General features: G+C 45.5%; 2 protein-coding genes across 3 annotated transcripts; one reads left to right on the top strand and one right to left on the bottom strand.

The window, feature by feature from the left end:
- The first annotated feature begins 466 nt into the window (after positions 1-466).
- On the top strand, positions 467-12037 carry mnta (MAX network transcriptional repressor a). 2 transcript variants are annotated; one of them, XM_029170172.3, is made up of 6 exons: positions 469-1073; positions 3312-3993; positions 4179-4220; positions 4433-4544; positions 9290-9482; positions 9644-12037. In XM_029170172.3, exons 1-6 carry the CDS (start codon positions 1001-1003, stop codon positions 10447-10449), a joined length of 1908 nt encoding a protein of 635 aa, XP_029026005.1. In that variant the 5' UTR covers positions 469-1000; the 3' UTR covers positions 10450-12037. The 2 variants fall into 2 exon arrangements, with proteins under 2 accessions (XP_029026006.1, XP_029026005.1); XM_029170173.3 differs by lacking the exon at positions 4179-4220 and having other exon boundaries at positions 467-1073.
- A 178-nt stretch (positions 12038-12215) lies between these two features.
- septin4b (septin 4b) lies at positions 12216-19014 on the bottom strand. Its single transcript, XM_029170176.3, has 12 exons — positions 17933-19014; positions 17325-17654; positions 16936-17032; positions 16770-16856; positions 16572-16695; positions 16336-16470; positions 15627-15744; positions 15388-15489; positions 15155-15251; positions 14913-15075; positions 14710-14806; positions 12216-13732 (listed from the first exon to the last, which is right to left on the bottom strand). Exons 1-12 carry the CDS (start codon positions 18251-18253, stop codon positions 13664-13666), a joined length of 1740 nt encoding a protein of 579 aa, XP_029026009.1. The 5' UTR covers positions 18254-19014; the 3' UTR covers positions 12216-13663.
- Positions 19015-20697: the final 1683 nt, after the last annotated feature.

The raw sequence follows: 20697 nt of genomic DNA, 5'->3' as shown, positions 1-20697 counted from the left end.
GTGGGAGTCGTGAGCACTGGGTTGATTGAGCAATGTTAAAAACGGGAACCTGATTGCTTGTGTTGGGTTGGAATGCTGACAAGGACACTGCACAGTCATTGAATGAAATTGTAATGTGGACATTTGCCTTGTAACGTCACAGACAAGCTAATACATACATAAATGCTTAAAATGTATTGGCATATCAAGTTAGTTTAAGCAACAGTAAATAATAAGATAAAAACCTGCCAAATCTTTCGTGCGAATGAATTACTGTGGCGACCTCTTACGGGCGGAAATGAGCCTTTTAATTTGAAAACATACTGAAAAACAATAATTGCAAAGTGAAAATACAGCAATCAAAAGTTGTGTAAAGCTAATGTCTTTTATTTATTGATTATATTTGGTGTCAATCTAAACCAGTACAACTAAATTATCATTTATTATTAAAGTAGTAGATGTAAAGCAAGAAACATGAGAAAACCTCTGGTGGCTCCCAACATTTAAACATGTGAAATGTTTAAAAATAGCCTAACCGCTGTTAAAGGTGAGTTTCGCCTACATTGGTTGCTAAGCAACACATGGCGGGCAGTTAGTAACTAGCATGAAGGCTCTTTGGTGGCCGCCGTAGCTAACAGCCGTCCGGCGCCTCTCGCTCTCGCACTGCTAAGCGTGGAGGGATGGCGGCTGTGACTCAGCGCGCAGCTCGTGACACGCTTGCTCCGGTTCGAACCATTTTCCGTGTTTTGTCATTTCCTTCGCTCAGTTCTTGGGAGGGAGGGAGTCTGTGGGCGGTTACAATCGATGCGTGATTTACAAACCTTATTTGTTCCTACTACTTTGAGCGCCATCTTGTTTGTAACTCTTTTTATGTAAGTGGTAGAGTTTCTTCTGAGGGAGTATCCCGTTACCCTTTCTTCCAGGTTTAGACTGGGGACCTCTCCCTGTAGTACACGGCCGCGTATCGCGTTTGCTTTATCGCCTTTCTCTTAGAAATCCCAGTATTTCCAACTGGATAGAAATGAGCATCGAGACCCTACTGGAAGCAGCCAAGTTCTTGGAATTGCAAGCCCAGCAACAACAGAAAGCACGTGGTGAGTTTACCTGTTCTAATGGAAATATATTTTATTTTCCACAGGAGTAACTTCCTGGTTTTATTGCGTCGCTCTGGACGGTTCATTAAAGCGTGTCTCTTAAAATGAATTTCCTGAGCCGAAGCCAAGATCATACGTCATTTACAGTTGCTTTGTAATAGCTACCGTGCATTAAATACGGACATTATGCACACGATCTGTTGCTTTTAAAACGCGTACAAGTGAGGTTTGACAGTGGTTGTAGTTTTGCTTTCATATTCGTTTTGATGATCTTTTAATAACGCCACGTTTGGTTCCTGTAACAGTTTGATCGCCGTTCAGAATCGCTATTTGACAAACACGGGCTGCTGCAGTAAGAGGAGTTGCTGCATTGAAACCTGCTGCATATCCGGGATCGTTAACGTGCAACAGAGACGTCACCGTCAGCCTCTCGGCTTCTCCTGCTTTTGTTCAGCACTGTATCTATGCGCGGCTTCACGCGCTGCCTGGAAACATTAAACGTACATAAATTCAAACTATGGGCTGAATGAAGGGCGGTGGCGCGGGGGAATGCCAAGCTCGTTTCAGAATAATGTCCGCGGCAGGGATCGGGTGTCTTTCGCCTCAGGCTTCCCCTACGTGCATGTGACCCTCCATCACTCCCGCTGCTTCAAATGTAATCTGATGTAGTCTACGTGGTTCAGTCTGCTTGTCTGGCGCTTGTTTTAAAAAAAAAAAAAAACATTCCTTGGCCCCGTGGCTCGTGGAGAGCTCAAAGTGTCAGTCGATGACGTGTGTGACATAGCCACACCCCTAATATGTTATCGGCGAGGACAAGCCACACCCCTTCACCACGTGCGTGCTGGGCAACCCCTCCCAAAGATTGTTTATGAGCAGGATGACTGTACTGTGTGCTATAAAGGGTGATTTATGTAAAATACTTCCGTAGCAGTTTAAAACGGTGTGGAAAACGGTTTCTATGCAAATGTAAGACTGTAACTTTTGGTATATCATGGGATAAATACCAAATTATCTACCATTTTGGTGCTACGGCCTCAGCCATTCGAATGAATGGCTTTGTTTAGACAAAAGCACTTTAGATTTTTACAGTCTTTAGCATCTGCATAAATGTAACTGTTACAGCCGTGGTCTCAATGTTAATCTCCTTTGCCTTAGCTACTGTTAATGTACTGCTAAAGTGAAACTCGTAAGGTAGAAGTTCCATTTCCTGTGAAGGTGACGTGGCTTGCTCCCTTTTAAATCAATCAAACATATGCAGAGCATGCTACAGAGTGTGTGCAGTGCCACTATCTATGCCTTTAACCAGCAGGTAAACTCACGGGGCCCTTTATCAGCTCCACCTAGACAGTCTACTCACACTCCAATGCAGCAGCTCCGTCCTTGGTTCTGTCCCTCACTTTGCATAAAGGACAGGAGCAAATCGTTAGAGACATTAACGTGTGACTCTACCACTTAATCAAACCTTTTTTACAGTAGAATTAATGGCAGCGCGTATATGGTTGCTATAGATTGCACCTACCCACACACTACTGGTAACTCAACACCTAAACAGTTTGGACAGTCTAGTTCTGTATGAAAAGGTTGTCCTATTTATCCAGAACCCATCCCAGAAGCCTGTGCTTAGAAGAAGCTGTACGTGTCCACTCAGGCACTGTGGAGCGGTCAGTTGTACTAAAAACTGGCTCAGAGTGAGAGCTCCTGCTTCTTCCCGCTCCCAACTCCTCCCACATTGCTGCATTGGAGAGCAGAGTCCTCCTCCGTTCTCCCCCCTTTTTGCTACTGTAGACCAGGTCACTGTATGGAGGAAAGTAGGCCAGTGTTTGTCTATGTGCTGCTGCAGTTATATAATGTCCATTGCAACTCTGGCTTTTATACACTTATTATGAGTTCCCTAACAGAAAAGACTCCCTTTATTCTACTGTGTTTGTTAGCATGCAAAATCCTATGCTAGAGCAGCTACCAGGACATTGCGCTCTTTCATTGTATGTGTTTTTTAAATATTGTTCCTACTAGAAACAATGTGATTGAAAAGTTCAGTCAAACATAAAAAGGGTTTCAGTTTGGAAATAACCTATTTCACATTATATTTTCACTTTTATTTTGGTGATTTTCCACTCTTGTATTACATGAACACCAATTATGGAGTAGAGATAAATAATAAAATCCCATCTGTAGTACATGCAGTCTAATCACGAGGAAGCTTGGTTTCTTCTGAGACTTGTTTTGTCTCTTCCACAGAGGATGAGCTAAAGGAGAAGCGGCTGACAGAGCAGAGGCACGCTGGTGTGAACTGTGACTCAACAATCCACATCAACAATGTCTCTAAATCAGAGGAGCTCCGCACCGAGTGCTGTCCAGCCCCCGTGCAGCCCTCTCTGCCTCCCCCCTCTGTGCCCATTACCGTCATCCCCATCCCCGTGGTCACCCCCAACCCCACGGGCTCACCCACACTGCCTGTCAACGCACTCTCCCCTCCAGCTGCTCCGTCACTGGCCTCCCCAAGAAGAGACCCCCACTCCCCCCAGGGGCAAAGTGCTGCCGCTCTGCCCTGCTCTCCGCACCCCAAACCCGACCACCCGCCCTCTGTGATGGGCACCAACCACAGGCAGCTCATACAGAACCACCATCACCATCACCCGCAGCTCATAACGCAGACTAACAACACCCAACTGCAGCAGCAGTCCCACCCTCAGCTGGTCCAACGTTATCCTGGCTCCATCGTGTCACCCCAGCAGCAGCAGCAGCAGCAGCAGCAGCAGCAGCAGCAGCAGCAGCAGCAGCAGCAGCAGCAGCAGCAGCACGCCTTACTCCCACAGTTGGGCCACGCACTGCCTCAGCAGGCTCCTGTGCAGAACGGCCTGTTCAGCCGGAGCAGCCCCACTGATGATGGCCGTCAGCTGGACAAGAAGAGGCCTGGAGGGTAAGTGTAAACCTCTTAACTTGTTTACTTAGTGACTGGAATTGGGCTGGAGCAAGTACGCTTGTCACACATGTTAAGGTACGACTGTTCAGCCAATCTAGCAACAAAGCAAGAAAACCATTATGCGTGTCACATTTAGGTCTGGAAGCTAAATTCTTACTGAGCTCTCATCTGTGCTCTTACAGGGCAGGCACAAGAGAGGTGCATAACAAGCTTGAGAAAAACAGGTGGGTTTAACCTGTTTATCATAGGGGCCTCACAGTCAGACGTAAGGTTACCTGTTTTCATACATCTGTTACTATAGTTCCTCTGATGTTCCATAGATTGATATTTCCTTTTTCAGTGTGATATTTTTATGTAAAAACAGCCACTGGCAAACGTTTCTGCATATTCACGAGTCGCTAAAATAAGTGCCCACTCTCTGTGTCTTGTCTGATAGACGAGCACATTTGAAAGAGTGCTTTGAGACCCTGAAAAAGAACATCCCCAACATTGACGAGAAGAAGACGTCCAACCTGAGTGTGCTGCGGAGCGCACTGAGATACATCCAGGTGAGCTGCTGCTGTGACCGGGTCATGATCCCACTTCATGTGTACACATTTGTAATTTTAAGTTTCATCTAGTTGTGGTTTAATGCCTGTTGATAGGATGAGTTAATCTTTGTCATGTGTTGAATCATGACACGGACACGTTTGTACTGATTTATTGGCTCTCGCACTTACTACTGAACAAACAGTCACATGAGAGGTGTTTACGTCATGTGTATTTACTGTAGCTGGTGCAATATTTTCTGTCTGATTCCAGCCACAGTCTCACAGACTGGGCGGCATTAATTTATTTAAAGGACACTGTAGAACACGGATGAACTTCCTACATCTCCTTTACCGCTGACATATAAAACGTCTGGCTCTTTCTTGCTGCTAACTTTTGTCCATTCTATCTTCTGTCTGTCTACGTGAGGAACCTCTATTTCTTCATTTGTATAATTACTTTGGTTGCTGTGTCCATAAATGACTCACCACTTATTGGAGTCAGACACAGTGTGTGAGTATGCTGGTTGTAAACAGCTGGTACAAAGGTCTAACACTGACCTAGTTTAACTCTTTGTGCCTGTGACTGTTCTTCCACAGATGGATCATATGGGGTGAAAATGTAAAAGATGATACACCGGTGTGCACATGGGCCCATGTTTGTGTCGGGTTGACTTTGTGATGTTTGAGCATTAATATTCCTCTCACACTCATTGCCCTACTTGCTTATGTGCCTCGGGGCCTTTATGATTAAATCGAACCCGGTGATTGTTTGCCCTCTGTTATATAACTGTGGTACAGATTGACTTGTAATCATTGCAGAGGACAGCGTGGTCCTGGTTTGATGCCTTGAGTAGCAGTAGTCTAGTTATTCTTTTTGCGCATGGATGCTGAAGGAAACTAGGACAGCGTGGGTACAGAGCTCGTCACCCAATCTCCTTCCCTCTGCTCCCCCTCCCTGCCTGTGTGATTAAGCAACACGGTGTGCAGCGTGTTGTGTTCCGCTGACAGACTGACCGGCCTTTTTTCCCTCGTATCAACAGCTGAGCTAAGAATATATTTAAATCAAACAGACTGGAACTAAGCCACGCTTCCATCACATTGTCATAAACCTGCACAAGGCTGGAGACAACAAGCTTTTCAGCAAAGGATACGACAGTACCAGTGCATGTTTGCGTTTCAACAGAAGCATAATTTGGCCCAAAACCTTTTCTACTGATCAGAGTAGAGTGTGTGCACGCTTTGATCAAGGCGGCTCTTTACCTGACTTTGGCCGGATGGGTTTAGTTTCAGGGGGGTGGGGTGAAGGAAGGCAGCCAACGATGGAAGGCCACAAAAACAAAGACACGTGTACGTGCTGTCATCTGACATGGGTGGTACCAGCTCATGTTCTGGCTGCGTACACCTCTGTGTGGGAGCCGCCCCTGCCCTGGTCCTGGCCCTGGCCCTGGTCCTGGCCCTAGTCTGGGCCTGGCGCTGGTCTGGGAAGCAGCCTGAACCACTGCATTCAGAACAGGTTCGATTAAGAGGCTTAAGGCCCCGCATCACATTTCATTGGATGGTTATGTCTAGTGTTAATTTATAAATCAACTAGATCCACAGCTGCGTGGTTCAAATCGTCTTCTCCTTTGTGAATGAATGACCATGGCTGAAAATGTCGCAGGCAAACCGATTCTTTAGCCTTTGTAACATATCTGTGTTTTCCCATTAACAGTGCGGTGCACAGATTGAGACTCTGACTTGAAATGTGTTGCTCCCGCTTGCTAAAGGCTTTTCCCCTGAGCCTGTGGCGGCGCTGCAAACTAAGCCCCGGCGGATTAGAGCTCCTCCTCCTCCTCCTTCCTCTCCCGCCTCCCCCCACCCTGCCTCTCTGAGCTTTTAAGGCCACATGAGCAGCGAGCACATGGCTAGCCTGAATCGCGTGACGTCACCCCCCACCCCCGTGCTGGGCCCCCGCCCAACCCTGCAACAGGCAGGACTCGCTGTACCACCAGGCTTGGCTTTCAGCAGCAGGGAGGGAACATGCAGCGGTAAACACGCGGCTCGGTTTACTCTGTTCATGCTCCGTTTCTCCCTCGAAGCTGACTGAACTCGTTCCTCCGCTGCTTTTCCCCAAGTGTCAGTCTGACATGTGCCGTACCATCTGGTGGGGGAACTGGCGGGGAGTGCCATTTACTGAAAAGGAAGGGTGGACAGCTTAGGTATTTTATTTTCAGGTGCCACGTGTAGTGTAATATGTTATTACACTACACGTGTAATAACATATTACCTTTGAATTCTTTGCCAGAGCATAACATGCTTAATATTTTTATATTTATCCAGCCGAAAACCTTGAATATAATTCGTTTCCTGGGCTGTTGAGCTCCTTAGGAAAAAGGTGATTCAGGCTCAGCTGTATGTACTACAGCACATACAGATTTGTGCTCTGCCTACATTATGGTTTGGCCTAATAATTAGACACAAGATCACATAGAGTGACTTTTTTCTCCAACAAGTCTTTTATTGTTTAGTCAGGAGCCTCGTGAAGTTCTGGAAGGCCCTAGGAGGAGGGTTTATGGTTTACACACTGTCACAAGACCTGTGTGCAGCAGCCTGATCGGTCGGCCAGGCTTAGCCGCATGCATGCAACGTGGCCCCGCCAGCCTTTGGCCCTTTAAGAGAACGCAGCCTTGTGCCGTCTGGCCCAGCTGCTGCAAAACTGAGTCAGTGAGTACACCCTGTATCGCTCGCCTCTCCCGCCCGCCCTCCCCTGTCCTCTACGGGGCCATGTGCTCTGCGACTGACACACACACACACACACACACACACACACACACACGCTGCAGCCTATCAGTTTACCGAGGTAGAGGTTGACACAGACGGAGCTGAAGCGTGGCCCTATCTCGGTGCAGGGAGGAGGTTCGGGGGGGGGGGGCGTGTGCAAGAAACAAAGGTACTTGGCACATTGTGTCCTACCAACCTGGTGACATGATTAACAGTGCAATGGTGATGTCACGTGGAATCCATCTGCTGCAGACTCGGTTGTCGGGCTAATGTGGTTAATCTCAGACTAGCTGTTTCCTCGGCTCCGTGCGCCGTTCCCACACAGCGAGGGCAGTTCAGTGGGTCTGGATGTTTGTGGAGCATTTCTCCCCTCGCTCTCCATGAGTCATAGTTTGTGGCATGCACATTTGTGGCTCCAGTCACGTAAGACTGCCTGCTAGTACATGAGGGTAACAGGCAGGCAGCCCCTTCATTCATGTGCCACAAGTCTGTATACTCTTCCCACCACTGGATTCTGCCCTGCTCTCTGGTTCAATGTGCTTAGTGTGTGTCTATTTAGCACAGCTGAATTTCCTTATAATTATACACGCTTCTAGTAAATATTCTTGTCAGGACCTTTGGCAGCACCTTATGGACTTTGCATGGTATTGTAGGTTACCGAGGAAACCTTAAGACATTTTCAGCTGTTTCCATGACAACCAGTAAGGGGTTTCTATCGGCACATGATTTGTTGAGGCTGAGGACTGAGTTGCAGTGTGACGACTATTCCAGCTTCTCCACCTGGAGCAGAAAATGCACATACGTGGCCAGGTGTGGGTGGGCTTTAGCATCTTTAGCAGCAGATGGGAAATATGAGGAGCGAAGGAGTGTTACAATGCAAGGAGTTAAAGCAGGGGCGTCGCAGTTGTGTGGCGTGTGTAGTAACCTTTCAGCCATCAGGAAACTCTAACCAAGCGCTTTTCAGTGGATAGTTTTAGATGCTTTAGCCCTCCTCGTTATTATTGGATGAATGCACATCCACAGTGTTAGATAATTTTTTGGCATCGTATTCTACATATTTAATTTAGTTTTTCTTGCTCTTTCTACCTTTTCCTGCATCTGAGAAAGTCGTGGGACGTCTGTGGGATGCGGCCTGAGCTCGGACTATTTGGCCGATGCTTTTCTAATCCTGGATAAGAACGAGAAAGGTGCCGAAACAACCAGGCCCCCTTTTGGTCTCTAGATGCACATGATGCTAACAGGCGTACATCAAGCTCCCACACGCACCGATGCCCCTTTCTCAGTCTCACACTGGCTTATAACTTGACTAGTGGGTGAGACTGTACGCTCTCATACACATTAATACAAGGTGACATTAGCCAACAGGAAGTCCACCCTTTAGAGAACGCATTTATGACTCTCACTCATGAGGTGGTTGGTAGCATATACCAAAGAGCCTCTCCCACTGTGGACACAGCGAGCAACTGATGGTGTTATCAGTCGCCACAGCGTCCTGTTGCTTTAGCCAGCAGTGATTTATCAGGGTAGACTTCTGTACACATGGAGCATTTGATGCGTTTTTGTCTATATACATAGACAAATGCATGATCATTTAATGAAATGAGAACAAAATGCAATAAACTAAGTCTTCCTCCTGTTGCTGTGACAAGGACGTCCGCTTCAGATTGTCTGGCGAGTTTTTTGTCAGCTGATGGGTTAAGAGAAACTGGGTCACAGAGAGCGGCTGCCTGGAAGCGCCTCCCACTTTCCATACGCACTTCCTTCATTTCCCTGTGCCACATTAACTCTAGTGTCGCTCCCTGTTCTCTGATGTAGCTTTAGTTTTACAACTATTTGTTGGTCATATTCCTGTTTAATCAGCTGTAAAGAGGTGCAGGATTTTCACAAGAACTATCAATGATTTATTCATGATTGCCTTGTCTTGATGAATTATATCTAATGTAAAAAAAAGGTAGTATTCTAGTTGTTAGTTACATGATTCTTTGTTCTTTCTGATTCTTTAGACATTAAAGCGTAAGGAGAAGGAGTACGAGCACGACATGGAGCGACTTGCAAGGGAGAAGATCGCCACACAGCAGCGATTATCAGACTTAAAAAACGAGCTGAGCCAGTGGATGGATGTGATTGAGATCGAGCGCATCCTGCGACAGACAGTCCAGCCTGAAGAGGACCAGGCCTCCACCTCCACTGCCTCAGGTAGGATGAGCCAGGGGTCTCTTATAGCCTTTGTAGTGTGTCCTTGTATTATTCGTGAATGTTTCATCCACCACAGAATCTGATCACATTTATATATTTTAGCTGGACAGTCACCTCGTGTGTAGTTATAGAGTTAATTTTTTCATCCGCTGTTGTTGCAGAAGGTGAAGACGTCATGGACGATGACCTAGATGAAGATCCTCCACTGCAAGCACAGACGGCCTTACCCATCGTGCCTCAAACCATGAAACCAGAGCCGCACAAGACTGCAGCACCCACTCAGCCCCCGTCCCTGACCCCCACCACCACTGCCTCCTTCATCACCCAGCACATCTCCATCCAGCACAAACCCCCTCTGAACCAGCCTCAGCTGCTGCCAGTGACTTCTCAACAGCCCGTGTCCAAGCCTGCGGCACCACCTACGTTCGCAGCCACGACATCCAACACTCCTACGGCTCCGAGTCAGCCCTTGATCCCCGCTCAGACACAGATGGTGGCCACGCCCAGCCTGCACCCCACCGTTATCGCCCATGCTTCTGTTTCACATCCCTCGGTGATCCAAGCAGTCAACCACGTCATCCAGGGAGGGGGCCCCAAACACATTGCCCACCTGGCTCCCTCCGGCACCAGTGCTGTCCAATTAGCCCCTGGGCACCAACCAATCGGCCACATCACCGTGCACCCAGTAGCTCACCTCAGCCAGCATCTACCTGCACTCTACCCCCAGCCGGTGGCTGTCACGCAGCCAACTGTGGTTGGTCACATAACCCACACGATAAATCACGCCCACCCACAGGTGAATGGCACCACGCCTAGCCAGGCAGCTGCCGCCATTGTTAGCAAGCAGACGGCAGTGAGCACCCAAATGGTGGCCCACCACCCACAACTGGTGGGTTCCACAGTGCTCAACCCTGTGACAATGGTGACCATGCCGTCCTTTCCCATCAGCACTTTGAAGCTGGCCTGAACCTTACCAACGAGACCTCCAGGCTGCAGTTAGAGACGTCCCATGATGGGGTGAACTATAAGCTTCAGACCAGCCAGCGATCGGCCCAGAGTGGGGGCTACTGGATGCTTGACGATCCCCCTGGTACATAAGCATTACTGCTATTGAAAAGCAACCAGGATCATTCCTGTCTTTGTCTAGTAATTTTCTACAAGAGTGAAAATCCTCATTTTACAATTGGGAGACGTCGGGCTGTGGTCAGTTTTCAGTTGCTGAGTATTTGTCACTATACAGCTGGCAGATGTGAAAATGTGAGACTGCAGCGTGACACCTGTTATTGCGGATAATGGAGCAGTAGTCATCTTACCAGCTTTTCATGTGGGGGAATGTTGTGCTACCTTCTGTGACGGTGCATGTGACAACAGCTCCCCCTGCTGGCTGGTTTGTATTACTGCTGCCATTGCGATGAAAACAATCCTCCAGTGAAGTCAATGGAAACAGGAGTAACGTAAAGTAAAATTGTCAGGGTTGTAATTGAAGGACAATCAAAACCTCTTGACTTCTCTGAAACACACTGATAACTGGTCACTAGAAGTACAAGTAAGCATTTTGGCACAGCTGCTAATGGTTTATAAATAACGTCATGGCCCCTAAATTTAAATGCAACCACCGGAGGTGAATGTGTCACATGTCTGGAGAATGTCCATGTTAATACCAGCTCCTTACACTATACTTTGGGCTGCGTCTGTGCTGGCCTGTAAGGCGAATGGTAGCAGGATGTGTGTTGTGCACTCTCTCGACTTCAAGTCGGAATGTATTTTTATTTTTTTTTATTACTTTTGTTTGGGATCGGTACAAATTGAACAGCTGAGGATAAATCCAAACGTATTTTTTTTCAGACTCCCAAAGCCAGCACTGTGAAAATCTATTTATTAGTCTGAAGTCTAGCACAGCAACATGCTGTATCGTTCTAATTTAATCTGAATGTATCACCAGTGAAAAGACGCACTCGTCTTGCCCCTTGTTTTTTTTTTTTTTAAGAAAATGCTATTACGTTAAGGTATCATGTATTGAAATATCAAGTGTATGTAAAATGTAACATTTATAACAAAGTTTGTGTTTTAAGATGTGCTGTTGCTTGTATTATGTGGAGAATAACCTTCGTATTGTAAGTGTTCTAGCCTTCTTTTCCTGGGACCATGTACAGTGCTGTATATCGGTGTTATGACTACAGACCTGCCCCTCTCTTGTAATCACATTTAGCCACTTTGGCAAGTATTAACCCATTACTTTCTAAGTTTTGTTCTGATACAATATGATTACAGTAGCAGAGCCCATTACGTACAAAACAAAGCAGCTGGTCTTTAACCTTCAAATGACCCCGAACAAACTGCAGTCATATTGTAACCAACAAAGCGTGGAAACATCAACAGGGATTCAAATACTTGAAAAAGCAACATAGCGTGTTTTCCCTATGGAGAAAGTTTAAGTTGTATAGTCTGTAAATACTGGCTGCATTTAGATCTAACTATATAATGTAAAAAGCTGTGGAAAATATGTACAATTTAAAAATTTATAAAAAAGAAATAAATTTTATTATGTTTACAAATGTCTGAAGCAAGGTTTTTTTAAATCATTTAGGGTATCGCATACTCTACATAGAAAGAATGATTGAGGCCAGGATAATTATCTATCATTCCCTCTGGTACAAGTTCAAATTAATTTATTAACTAAAGTCACTGAATAAATGTTCACAGCATGAAGAACCCCAGTGTCTAATGGAGACATGAAATTATACTTGTATTTTATTGCAATATTAGAAATTATACAAATGTTCCTCTTCATTTGTGTTTCATTTATTACATAAATATACTCCATAACATAGAATAACAAATTTGATATAAAACAAACAAAAGCAATGCCTGACTCTGGGACAGAAGCTCAGGGAATGTGTTTTTAACATGGCAGAAACTAATTAACAAAGGCTGATAAATCCAATAAAACATTTTTTAAAACAATCAGAAAGAAAATCAAGTTAACTCAGGAACTCGTATAATTCTTGTCTTTGAAACTATTTTCCAAAACAATGTTCTTCCTGTCAATATAAAAACAAAAGTCACATTTAATCAACTTAGGGCGATTAGGTTCCTTGTTTTTGGCTTCGGTGGTAAATTAAACATGAAGGTTAGCACATGTCCAACATCAGGCTTTCTCTGAGGTGAACATACCGTCAACATTAAAACTAAATCCATCCAATAGGTTTTTGCGGACGACTGAGTAGCTACATATTTCCATTTATATAAACAACCTCATAATCACGTAAATGATCCAATAACCTTCACAAAAAAAATAAATACACTGCATAGCGTGTGGGGCTCACATCATTCAAATAAGGGCTCGTGTCTTCTCAAGTCAACCACATGCCAGGTGTTGATGCGTCTGTCATGATATGTCACTTATAAGATGATCAACTCTTCTGTGAATGTGAGGACGTCTCTGTCACACATTTCTAGATCATTTTAAACGTTCAGGAGGCAGTTGTGACTGGCCGACACTGAGCAGCACCACTAACGTCCATGCTGTCAGGCAGTGGAGGTGGCAGCTATGATAAACACACTGAGTAAACATAACAGAAGTAAATAAAACTAATCAATTCTTCATAAAAAGATCAACCTAATGAACAGGAACCTCAGCCAAAGGGACGTCTTCATAAAATCATGAATCGGTCATCCATCAATAATGACAAGCCACTTAGATAAATAATGCAAAGAATCAATAAACAGAAAAAAGGTTTGTGGAATATAGAAAATTAAATTATAAAAAAAGTATATAATCATGTTGACATACAGCAACAATACACACTTGCACCAGAAAGACGTACTTAAAAATTGGAGCAGGTCACCAGTAATTAGACGTAAACCTCATATCAGACCATTAAAACCTTAAACCAACCCCGTGATCGTGTGGCTAAGTAAAGTTTAGACTCGTGAACTAACCCTTAAACTAGTGAATGATTAATCCAAACAAAAACAAAAGAACAGAGAGAGTAGAGTGAAAGAGGTATGACAGATGTTCTGGAGAGGATGAAGGGAGTGGTCACACCTTACCGCCTCCTCCTGGGTCCCTGGTCCATGTGGATCATGCTCATTAATGAGGTTGTGTGGTGTTTGGGTGGACATGTTGGTTTTATCCCAGTGACAGAGAGACATTTACAGAGTGTGACGGGTGTCGTGCGCTAGTAGGCGTCTTTCTGAGTGTGCATTTGATCCTGGATCCTCTGGAGCATCTCCTGCATCCGCCGCAGCTGCAACGAGAGGTGAGACAGGCGTCAATGCCACAGTTTGATGCATGTTACTGACACATGACTGCGCAGAGTGACGGATCAATAACACTCAGTCTGATCAGTCTGTGAACACACCACGTGACCTGTGTTTTTTTCCACCGGCTCTACAGATCCTATGTTACAACTGCAGGGTTTACCGCTAGTGTTAGTTGGCACAAACCTGTGTAGCTGTTTTTATAATTAACAGTGTTTTTATATAGTGACAGTTGTATTTTATTGTCTTTATTATTGTATAAAGGTACTGTTAAACTATATCCATGTTCGTGCCTGTACTGTGATGCTACATCATGTCACAGTAAGAAAGTCATATTTAACCACATTGTTTGTAGCCTCCACAAAAATAAAAACCACAGAGGAGAAATTATTTCTTTATTTAATAAGTTAAATTGAGTGGGGATATGGGAAGGAATGAAAACACGAGGGCTGTTATGATTCATTATGAACTGACCCACCTGCTGGAATATAATTACTGCATTATAATATCAGGTCTATAACAGGTTGACTCCGTTGGTCTTTACTTCAACTGGAAAATATTCAGTGACAGTAGGAAGCTCAAAGGCAACATAATATTTCACCCTGATAACATTCCTTCTAACCAGTGTCTCTACCTAGAAAGTAGCCATTTATATCATATTTCATGCTATTTGTATTCAATCCTTGACTGCGGTGTTTTACTATATCTTGTCTGGATGGGTTTGTGTAAGGTACAGGCCAGGGCCTGTAGAAAAGGGAAGTATTATGATTCCCTGCACAGGGTGAGGACAGGGGAGTGGGGGACACAACTGATGAGCTCAAGACTCTCATAAAGCTTCGTCAACCAACTGATGTAAGTGTGTCTCTGTGTAATCAGAGGGGTGGCATTGGTGCTGTGGCTCAGGCTCGTGGCCGTGGCCGTGCGGTGGGTGGGGGGACTCCGGGCCCTGGCTGCCGTGGCGTACCTCCTCGTCTTTCTCTCGGATGAGCTTTTCCGTCTCGTCCGCCACTCCGGGCACCACGGGGATGGGGAAGTCCGTGCCGCTCTCCCTGGTCAGTTTACTGCAGTGAAAGTTCAACGTTTTAGGATCACTCACTGTGGTGTCAGAGACAGCACACGTAAGCAGTCATTGTTGAGTCACTGCTGACGTGCTGTTGTGAAGCATACTTGCGGTTGCGCTCCTTTACGACCATGCGGGTCATGCTCTGAATGCACTGGGCTCTGTAGTTCTCGTAGTGCGTCTCGCGGGTCACATCTTTGAGATCTTGCATGTGTGTGCGGACCAGCATGTTCCTCAGCTTCACAAAGTCACAGTGTGCCGAGTTCTCCACTGTGAAGCGCAGCAGAAAATCAGCGCTGTAACCGTCACTGGCAGCTATAACAAGTGTGTGAAGGCTTTGGCACCGTACCTTCTACGATGCCCCAGGGGTACAGGCGGCCTCGCACCCGCTTTCCTTTGGCCTCCACCACCGTGTTGCTGCCAATTACTGCAAAGGGAATGCTTTCCTTTTGAGGAAAGCAACATGAAACATCATTGTGGTTGTTTTCAATACTTCATGGTTTTCACTGCTCCACGACACACATTTAAATAAAAAAAAACCTGGAGCTGTTTCTCCAAACCCACGCATGTGTCAGCTCACACCTTCAGCTGAAGGTCCTGTTGCTTGAAGTCCTCGTCCTCATCAGAGTCACAGTCAGGGAACTGGTATATCTTGATACCATACTGTTCAATCTCCTCTCTGATCTATGGGCAAAGACGAGCTGGGTTAATATTATGAGGTTGATAATAATAATAATAAACCATGTAATTACTGTTAGATTTAAGAGAAGAAACATGCAAATAAATATAACAAAAACATTATAGGCCGAGATTGTCCTTGCCTTGATTTTCTTTCTCTTGACCTCAGTGGGGGTGAGAGTGTCAGCTTTGGCCAGAACAGGGACGATGTTGACCTTCTCATGCAGAGCCTTCATGAATTCCACATCCAAAGGCCGAAGGCTACAAGAGATCCGTCACATACACATGTGTCAGCGGTGATCCACACTGATCCTTTTGATATTTTAGGCCATATTCTATCTGTATACTGAAAGTGTAACTCCAATAATTTCTCATGAGCTAGGTGGAGGAGTGGTGGCAGTGGTGGGAGCTAATGAGTAATAACTGAAGCTCATCAACAGAGGGAGCAGCTTCTCTATAGACGTGATACTGAGCACTCACTGCACCACTGTTGAGCTAGATGGGATATTGGCTTCCTTTATGAGCACAGTGATGTGGAACAGCGGTCGAGCATAAATGTACTGAAAAGTACAACGTCAGCATTTAGCGCAAGCCATCGATTAGACACAAAGTGCTGCACCAGTATATTCACAGCTACAGTAGTAACAGGTACTGTACACCAGGTATTTGCAGCAGATCGGGGTACACTGAGGCATTAGTTGTTTTTACATGAAGGCAGAGAGTGTAAGTGTAAACACAAGGCACAGTGCCAGACAAACATGACTGTACATTCTGTAACAGAAGGGTTAAGAATCCTCAATATCAGGAGCAACAAAGCAGAGCTGCACCAAAAACGAGCCCCTAGAGCGATACCCGTGGCCGAAGGGCGAGATGAAGTAGAGGCAGCAGTGCACGCGGTTGTCCTGGATGTTCTTGCGGTTGAGGCCGCTCTCGTCCCTGAAGTACTGCTCAAACTGCTGGTCGATGTAGTCGGCCACCGACTTCCAGCTAGAGCCGAAACACACCCAGACACATTCACAGTGAGGTTCTGCAGCAGCACCGTGTGAGCGCTGGTCATCTCATCTACGCGGAGGCCACTTGACTTGTACCATTCAGTGTTGTTGACAGCATCTCCAAAGCCAGGCGTGTCCACAATGGTCAGCTTCAGTTTAACCCCTTTCTCTTCTATATCCACTGTGTGTTTGGTGATTTCTACTGTTTGTGTGATTCGCTCTGAGGAGACAGACAGACTCAGATTCAAATCAGATTAATCAAACAAATCAAATAAAAACACAAAGCTTCCTCACCTTCAGCATTGAGCAGCTTCCTATCTTTGTACAGGTCTGTGAGAAACAGACTATTCACCAGGGTGGACTTTCCCAGGCCAGACTCCCCTTTGAACAAACAACAGCAGCAAGGTTTATTAGACAGCTCTTCAAAGTTGCGATCGAATGTCCGCACAGCAGGGTTTACCTGCAACCATGAGCGTGAAGTCAAAGCCTTTCTTGACCGACTTCCGGTGCACCTGGTTCGGCAGTGTCGCAAAACCCACATACTCCTTGTCCTGGTCCTAATGAATACACACAACGATAAAAGAATAAATCATCCCTGTGTATTTGTTTGTGTGTGCGGTTGTCCGATTCACAGGATGTCAGCTTTCCCACAATAACATTTACACACTCAGTTCGTCCCCTCAGGGGAAAGATAAGCATGAATCTAACATTTTTAACCACTTTGAGTGAAAACAGCTGATACACATATTGTGCTGTGTCACATCCTTTGTACTGTATTTACATCACATACATGACTAAAAGTAAACTAAAACACAAATCTTGCTCTCTGGCTCGACCTCCTTATTTTACCTCATTGTTGTTGTATGGGTCAAATCGACCCCAGGGGCTCTTGGGCCTCGAAGGACTGACAAGTGTTGGCAAGTCAAACTCCACGCTTCTGCTCTGCGGCAAACTGGGGTCTGACCCGGGATCAGACTGCACGCTACTTGCCACAGGAGGGCGCAAATAAGACGGGGTTTGGGGGCGGTCGTGGCCCTCTGCTTCCCTGTCTTCATCATGAGGCTCGTGCCCATGATGGTGGGGGTGCTTGTGGTCAAGTTGGTGGTGGCCATGCCCTCCGTGTTGCTGAGGGTCTTGCATAATGTTCTCCACCTCTGAGTCATCTGAATGGCTCGACTGCTAGAGAGACAGCGCGGTTGAGGGGGGTGGACGAGGCGATGCAGGGGAGGATGCAGAGGCAAAGGTGCAGATACAGAGAGATAGATTGAGATTGAGAGGACTGAAAACACATGTTTCTAAATGCCTATGAGCACTTGTTGAAATGCCTATATATTGAACAGGGAAAGGGAAGAGGAGAGGGGTGTATTTGTTGCTGTGCAGAGTGTTTACTGAACCAAACTCTGACTAAACACAAAGCTGAGATGGAGGTTTGGGAGTTCTAGAGGCGTCACTGGTACCTGCTCAGGATCAGCGCGCCTGCTTTGGTTTGGGGAGGCAGGGCAGGAGTCACACTCGTCTGATGAAGACTGAACCTCATGATCACTGTCCTCCATTGCAACTGGGGCTATAGTGCACTCTGCAATCTCCGACCGGAAGGAAACACACGCGTGGGGAGGGTTATTAAGGGTTAGACAGAGCAACAAGTCGGGAAAGGAATGAGAAGGAAAGTACAAAAGAGCCAGGAGCCATGATGTGTTCAGGCAAGACAGATGAGGACAAGAAACAAGGATGAAAAAATAAAAAAATATTAAATTATGTAGAAAGCAAAGCAGTAGCATATGAAGAACATACCATTTACCACAGGAAATGGTATGCTGAGCTGAGACAGTGCAACCACCAAGATGACTGAGCGATGCATAATGGCATTTTGAGGGCAGTTGTTTCCACGGTCTGATACTGAGTTGTAGGTCCAATTGGGCCTCCTGCCACTACATTACTGTTCAGTGTTGCTAGCTCCTCTATCGTCCTGCTCTGTGTCACAGGCAGCCTCAGGAACGCACCACTGCAGGGCAGTTAACATTATGCATGATGCACATAGGCTCAAATTTTGTTACACGTTACTATGACAACTGGAAATGACTCACAACTTGATAAAAGTCTGTTGTTCTATTATTAGTTTTTAGTACTTTGGTATCATTCTACCAATGCTCTCCAGCCATGGTCCATAGTTCTAATTATGCACTCATTTAGCGCTCACGGCCGGAGGAGGAATTGACAGTTTCACTGTTTAGGAAATCAGTGACCTGCTTTCAGTCTGATACAGCTGAAGCACAGAGATCAATGTCCACCGTGGTGGATCCTGTGACCTACATCAATCTGTTGGTCGTCCGCACAGGCTTTTCAAGGTTTTTCGTTCTAAGTTTTGCTAGTTTTAGTGCAATAAGTGTGTGTAAAATGAGAAAAAGTGACTGACCTTTGCTACCATTTGTGATCTCCTACTAAATTCACAATGTGAGCTGCTGCAAAAAGACACTAGACCACAAACCAACGTTCCTACTACACTATAATGTGCAACACAAACCATGCTCCCCGTCCCTCCACGCGGCTTCATCTCAACGCCTCACCTGTTGTACCTTTAACCAGCGCGTACAGCCTCTTCTTGCCTCCGTGTACGCTGCTCTTCATGCCCACTCCAACAGGCAGCAGGAAGCCGAGGCTGAGGGCTCCAGCATTTATACGCCTCCATCCTAAAGGACGCAGCGTCCTTCAGCCCCACCGAGCCACTCAGCGCCCAGGGGAACCGATCAGCAGCATTGATGAGACACGCATCACCATTCACAGGCCACGCAGAAGGACACACTCTAATGTCAGATCCACCCGGCGCTTACAAACCAAGAAGTCCTCCAACTTTAACACCCACAAGAACAGTTCACACAGGCGTGATACACACCGGTCTGGTTTACAGTGCACATGGAATTGATGAAGGCTCATCATATTTTCCAGACTTTTACGCTGTAAACCTCTTCAGTTATCAGGTGCCTGATCACTACAGCAAAGAATATACTGATATGAGATGAGCCATCTGAGCTGCTCAACCTGCCATCATTAAAACACAAGTTATATATTAAACATAACCTACTTTGCTAATGAACTCACTAATTAAGCTTATGAACAAATTAATGATTAACTATTTATATCAGCAACATACTCGTCTTCACATACATCATTAAGCATTAAGGAGTTTTCCTCATTTATGTGCAAATGCATGCGGCAAGTTGCCCCAAAAGTTTAACCATGGACTCTGCAGGGTGCCTCATATTCAGCAAACCGTAACACCACCGTGGTCACAAAATGCCTGCCATGAGAAAATTCACACATTTAAGATAAATGATCAGTACCTGGTACTTGATATAGTACTGATAGACACTGTAGATACTGTGTCAGTGCATTAGATTTCTAATTAGCTGCACAAGCATGCATAAACATGACCCCCCAACCCCCCCCCACCCCATTTGGAGCTGGGTCCCAGCTTTCTTCTGAGGCGCACAAGCTATCTGGTTACACTGTCTTTAAATCAAAGTGATGACGCAGCAGTTCTGTAGGTGGTACTGTACACTCACTTTCGTTTAAGAGCTTGAAGCAGCTAAGCACATAACTACATGCTAGTACAAAGAGATCTCTTCTACCAAAGCACCCAAAAAGCAAAAACAAGCAGATAAATACTAAACTATTACATAAATGAAGACAAAGACAAACCTCTGGGAGTTTTCTTTTCATGAAAACAATCATCACAAACCGATTAACCGAACAGACTATACACTTCCACAGCAAAGTCAGCAAAGTACAAACATTGTTATATACTGTATTATACTGTATGTACAGTACTATTAAGAGACCAACCACTAGCAACATTGCTTCATGAAAACACAAAAAGTGTAAACTTCCATATTAGCTGATTTGGAAAGAGAACCACAAAACACCCTGACCTCTTTTACCCCTGAAAGGTGTGGCCTGTCTGTGTAAGATTCACATGTGAAACAAACATTTCTAATGGGCTCTGACATCAATTTCACACATCTTCCCTGCAGAATCCCACTGGAACGACTCTCAGCCGAGACCTGAACCAATTAGAATTTCCATAACAGTCCGATAGAGTTCAGTTCTTCTTGAGAGTAGTTCATAATTACTAATATGCAGCTTTTCTCGTCACTGTCGCCATGCACAGTTTGGAGGTCAAGTGCAGAACATACATGTATGAATAAACTGTCCTGGGACCAGGTAC

Source organism: Betta splendens, chromosome 13 (assembly GCF_900634795.4).
Source record: "Betta splendens chromosome 13, fBetSpl5.4, whole genome shotgun sequence".
Lineage (NCBI taxonomy): Eukaryota > Metazoa > Chordata > Actinopteri > Anabantiformes > Osphronemidae > Betta > Betta splendens.
Note: the sequence above shows the minus strand (reverse complement) of the source record. Positions and strands in the feature narration are given on the sequence as shown.

Coding starts and splice junctions, on each gene's coding strand:
- mnta (XM_029170172.3), top strand. CDS start 1,001: ATGAGCATCGAGACCCTACTGGAAGCAGCCAAGTTCTTGGAATTGCAA. Junction 1,074..3,311: donor GCAACAACAGAAAGCACGTG/GTGAGTTTACCT, acceptor TCTCTTCCACAG/AGGATGAGCTAAAGGAGAAG. Junction 4,221..4,432: donor AACAAGCTTGAGAAAAACAG/GTGGGTTTAACC, acceptor CTTGTCTGATAG/ACGAGCACATTTGAAAGAGT.
- septin4b (XM_029170176.3), bottom strand. CDS start 18,253: ATGCTACTGCTTTGCTTTCTACATAATTTAATATTTTTTTATTTTTTC. Junction 17,655..17,932: donor GGCGCGCTGATCCTGAGCAG/GTACCAGTGACG, acceptor CTGTCTCTCTAG/CAGTCGAGCCATTCAGATGA. Junction 15,745..16,335: donor ATCTCGCCCTTCGGCCACGG/GTATCGCTCTAG, acceptor GATCTCTTGTAG/CCTTCGGCCTTTGGATGTGG.